Source organism: Wyeomyia smithii, chromosome 3 (assembly GCF_029784165.1).
Source record: "Wyeomyia smithii strain HCP4-BCI-WySm-NY-G18 chromosome 3, ASM2978416v1, whole genome shotgun sequence".
NCBI classification, from domain to species: Eukaryota; Metazoa; Arthropoda; class Insecta; order Diptera; family Culicidae; genus Wyeomyia; species Wyeomyia smithii.
The window spans coordinates 231,587,104-231,592,137 of NC_073696.1; the positions used below are offsets into that span (position 1 = coordinate 231,587,104).

Sequence of the window (5,034 nt, forward strand, 5' to 3'; positions counted from 1 at the left end):
TGGTTTGCGTCTTTGCTATCAAGCTTTCGATATGCCTAGAGTGCCTGTAAATATATAGAGTGGCGACATTGTCAAAATTGGAATAAAAATTATCTGTCAGTGGCATTCTAATTGAGCCAACAACCTATTAAACACGTGTGGGGAAAAGAGAAAGGATGTTCAGTGTTACCAGCGTTACTTTGTTGAGACGGCGCCACTCTAGTTATATATAGGCACTCTAGATATGCCATGCCAATCTAACCAGTGGAAAGGGTTTAAGTTACAGTGTCAGCACATACACGAGACATACGTAACACTGGCGTTTTTTTCTGGTACACGTTGCCCCATAGTACTCCGTACCTCGCCCTGTCAAACTGCTCGATAAATAATGAACAAAATGAATTTTCTTTTTCTCGGACTTATCGAGCCCCAAAGAAACGCCCATAAGGAACTGTCAAAAAGTTATTTACAAAATCAATACAGCTTTTTCCGAGTAGGAACGAGGCAAATGCAGGGCTGCGCAGGTACACTGCCTTCAAAGACTACTCAAACAGAGGTTTTTTTTTACAGAGGTTTTTCAGCGAAGCGTTACATTGCGTGTGGCAAACATGTAAAATTGCGTTACGTGGGGGTGGGTGGGTATTGAAAATTGCCAAATTCCGCGTTATGTAATATTTGAATGGTTCCTCTGAACGAATTCATTTTCATCGATTTCATTAATCTTGTTCATCCTTCCAAATTTCGAGCAGATTCCTTCAATTTTCGAGAAGTTATCAACATCTTTCAAAAGAATCTAACATGGACATCTCTAGCGAAATGTCATTAACAATTTGTCAACATAATTCCGCCAAACTTTACCGCTTCGTTTGCGGCCATACGTTTTTGCAGTTTTTCGCCCTCTCAGTTGGTGGCTATATAAAGAAAATCTTTACAATTAGTGTTAAATCTAAAAATAATCGTTTTTCTTATCAATTTTGTTTTTGTTGTTCAATAGAGCTAATAATGCAGTAGTGGTTTGGATAGTGACATGTAAAAACTTATATATTTTAGTTACGCTTTTGGTGACGCAAAAATTACGCATTTGAAAAATGTCTAAGGTAAGTTCTGTGTTTTATTGCAGGAAAATTATTATGATAAGACAATTACGCTCTTTTGCAGGATATACGCTCATTTTTCTCATTGGGAGCCAAAAACAAAAAACCGGAAGCACCAAAGCCGGCTGCTCCGGCAGTAACTAAACGAAAGGCAATTGTTTATAGCGATGATGAGCAAGAGGAGGACCGTAACCGGAAGACGACACCGTCGACTGCATCTGAAAAGGCAAATTCTCAAGTTAAGAAACGACGTGTTATCGATTCGGATGATGAGGATAAAACTCCAATAAAATCTGATAAGAAAATGAAAGCTGCGCCGAATTTGTCCAAGCTAAAACCAGTAAGCGCGGCTGACGTGTTCAGTTCGGCACCGGTAAAGCGGACCGAAGTTCCTCGGCCTAGTAAGAAAGCTATCAAAGAGGAGATAGAAATACATTCGGATGAGGAATTTGAAAAAACCTTGGCAGCATTGGATGATAGTGGTGTCGTACCGGAAACACCAACCGCGAAGAAAGCAAGTCCACGAAAACATGTCAAAGATGAACGAAAAACTAATGGTCATGGTCATCACCATGAGGAACACAAAAAAGTTAAGGAAGAGAAGAAACATTCACCTGAAAAGGTTAAAGAAGTAAAGAAGAAGAATGCTACACCGGAAAAGAAAGTGTTACCGAAGGTGGAAAAGACCCCCAAAGAGAAGAAACCGGTTATTAGTAAGGAATCAAGTACCGAAGAAAGTGTTACTCCGAAGGGCCCAAAAAGGAGTCTTAATGAATCCGTTTTAACCGATGAAGAACGACATGAGCGCAAGAGAGCTTCTGCTATGCTCTATCAAAAATTCAAAAATCGACAGGGTCCGTCAGCTCCGGGCAGTAAAGAAATTCCCAAAGGCACACCAAACTGCCTCACAGGGTTACAGTTTGTAGTTACGGGTGTGTTGGAATCGATGGAACGTGATGAATGCGCTCAAGTCATTAAAGATTTCGGTGGAAAAGTGGCAACTGCAGTCACGAAGAAGGTAACTCATATGGTCATCGGTGAAGAGGCTGGTCCTTCAAAGTTATCCAAATCGGAGGAACTTGGTATACCTCAACTATCCGAAGATGCTTTGTTTGATTTAATTCGAGAGAAATCTGGTCTCCCTGTGAAAGCAAGTTCGAAATCTTTGTCGCCTTCGGAAGAGAAGGTTAAAGTAAAGGAAGAGAAATCCCCCTCCAAGGAGAAGAAACGCAAGAAGACGGAGGAAGCAGAGTTGAAGAAAAAATCCCCGGAGAAAAAACACTCAGAATTGAGCGGTTCACTTTCTAAATTACCAAAAATTCCTGAACTCGAGAAATCTTCTCCTGAAAAGGTTAAGAAAACAGAATCTCCCATCAAAATTAAATCTTCATCAGAAAGCCAGGCGCCCTTTAAGAGAGAAGAAAGTACGTACCAAAAAGATATTCAAAGCACCGATAACATGGCGTGGGTAGATAAGTACAAACCAACATCGGTGAAGCAAATAATCGGCCAATCAGGAGCTGCTAGTAACGTACAAAAGTTGATGAACTGGCTATCGAAATGGTATTCTAACCGAGATCCTAAGAAAAAAATCCCTCGTCCAAGTCCGTGGGCTAAAAACGATGACGGAAGCTTCTTCAAGGCAGCTCTACTTTCTGGTCCTCCAGGAGTGGGTAAAACTACTACGGCAACACTGGTCTGCAAGGAGCTGGGCTTCGACGCGGTTGAGTTCAATGCGTCCGATACCCGTAGCAAGAAGCTACTGAAGGAAGAGGTCTCCGAACTGCTGAGCACCAAGTCGCTGTTCGGTTATTTTACCGGTGGTGGCAAGGGTGACAAAGTCACCCACAAACACGTACTGGTAATGGATGAGGTCGACGGAATGGCTGGCAATGAAGACCGTGGTGGTATACAGGAGTTGATCGCGCTGATCAAGGACAGTCATGTACCGATTATTTGCATGTGTAATGACCGGAATCATCAGAAGATGCGCTCGTTGGTTAATTATTGCTACGATCTCAAGTTCAATAAACCTAGGGTTGAACAAATTAAGGTATGAACTAGTTTTAAACGTTTTACACTAAATTACTTTGCAATCGTTATTTTAGGGAGCCATGATGTCAGTTTGCTTCAAAGAGGGTCTCAAGTTGGCACCTGGAGCACTAGAGGAAATTATCGCGGGTACTGGTGGTGACGTTCGTCAGACGTTGAACCACCTTGCGCTTTATAGTGCTGGCAAAGCTTCCGGCATTAGTCTGAGCGTCGATAAAGCCAAACAGGGAGCGGAATCAGCTCGCAAGGATGTAAAAATGGGACCATGGGATGTGATTCGCAAAGTATTTTCAGCAGAAGAGCACAAGAGCATGTCAATTCATGACAAATCGGATTTGTTCTTTCACGACTACAGCTTGGCCCCGCTGTTTGTCCAGGAGAACTATTTGAAGGTTACTCCAAAGGTACCGAAATCACAACACATGGATCAGATCGCCTTGACTGCAGACAGTTTGAGTCGAGGAGATATGGTGGATCGTAGGATCAGATCCAATATGGCGTGGTCCTTGTTGCCGCTACAGGCAATGTACAGTTCCGTTTTGCCAGGGGAGTACATGGAAGGTTTCTTCAGTGGTCAGATAAATTTCCCCGGTTGGTTAGGAAAGAATTCTAAAGCAACGAAAAGGAAGCGACTGGCACAAGAAATTCACGATCACACTCGAATCAGTAGCTCTGGATCTAGGCTTTCCGTTCGTTTGGATTACGCTCCATTTTTGCTGCAAGCGATTGTTCGTCCACTAAAAGAGAAAGGATCCGATGGAGTTGACGAGTCACTTGCTGTCCTCAAAGAGTACCACCTGCTGCGGGAAGATCTGGAATCGTTGGTCGAGTTGACAACCTGGCCCAAACAAAAAAATCCTATGGATGGCGTAGATGGCAAAGTTAAGGCTGCCCTCACGAGAGCTTACAACAAGGAGGTTGCGCCATATTCTTACTCAGTAATGAACGCGGTTAAAAAGAAGAAGGCTGAGGCGGCCGACGAGGCTGCTGAACTGTACGGCGATGAGGAAGAAGATAACAACGCGGTTGTTGATTCCGACGAGGAAAAGGAAGACGACGATTTGGAGAATAATGCTTTCATCAAGGTAAAAAAGAAGCCCGCGGCAAAAGCAGGAGCGTCAAGTTCATCAGCTGCTGGAAGCAGTAAAGCTGGAGGATCGAAAGCGAAAGCAGCTGGTTCTACCAAAGGCAAGAAAAAGTAGGCGTGTTTGATAATCTTCTCCAAACTGGCTCTCATTGCAGGTAATACTACCTTTTTTGTGTATTCCATTATTGTTGCGGATGTAATAAAATTACACTTACAGTTCGTTTTTCGATTGAATTGTTTCGAATGTTATATTGTTATATTATCATACGTGTAGTGAATATACACAAAATTTCCAACATTTTTGACGTAGGACTACGTCTTACCGCACTATATCGGGGTACATTCTGCGGAAACTAAAACCAAGGTGTAACGTTGGCATGAAAAATATTTCAAACGGTACGTAACTCATGTGCAACCACATAATGGATTACAATAATCAATATGTCGTTGAATTGACAAAATAGTGGACAATTTCGTGGTACCTACCTCAGTTATGGTTATTATTTGTTGAGGTCCGAAAAATACTAAGCAAGTGATTAGAATTCAGGAACAAATTAGTTTTATTTATTAGTTAATATCTTATCTACACGAAAGCCCTGCAATAAAACTGAACCTTGACGTGGTGCATGGGCTTATCGACAAATCAGTAAATGAACAGCGGTTACATTGACTTCTGAAAGTGGGCTGAAATAATGTATGCATAAATGTTCTAAAATTTCAAGTGGGAAAACGGGGAACAATTCTATAGAATGTAATTCTTGCGTTGTTCAGAAAGTGTTTTACTTTAATCAGAAGTAAAGCCATAATAAAAGAATTGCATGT

The 5,034-nt window shown here is 41.9% G+C and overlaps 1 protein-coding gene across 2 annotated transcripts; it reads left to right on the plus strand.

Annotated features, from left to right (window-relative positions):
• The first annotated feature begins 816 nt into the window (after positions 1–816).
• LOC129731067 (replication factor C subunit 1) lies at positions 817–4,456 on the plus strand. 2 transcript variants are annotated; one of them, XM_055690809.1, is made up of 4 exons: positions 817–1,076; positions 1,138–3,126; positions 3,182–4,367; positions 4,430–4,456. In XM_055690809.1, exons 1-3 carry the CDS (start codon positions 1,068–1,070, stop codon positions 4,325–4,327), a joined length of 3,144 nt encoding a protein of 1,047 aa, XP_055546784.1. In that variant the 5' UTR covers positions 817–1,067; the 3' UTR covers positions 4,328–4,367; positions 4,430–4,456. The 2 variants fall into 2 exon arrangements, with proteins under 2 accessions (XP_055546784.1, XP_055546783.1); XM_055690808.1 differs by having other exon boundaries at positions 3,182–4,456.
• Positions 4,457–5,034: the final 578 nt, after the last annotated feature.

Excerpts from the sequence above, each read along its gene's own strand:
- LOC129731067 (XM_055690808.1), top strand. Across the intron at positions 3,127-3,181 it reads CTAGGGTTGAACAAATTAAG|GGAGCCATGATGTCAGTTTG; the intron begins GTATGAACTAGT and ends TCGTTATTTTAG.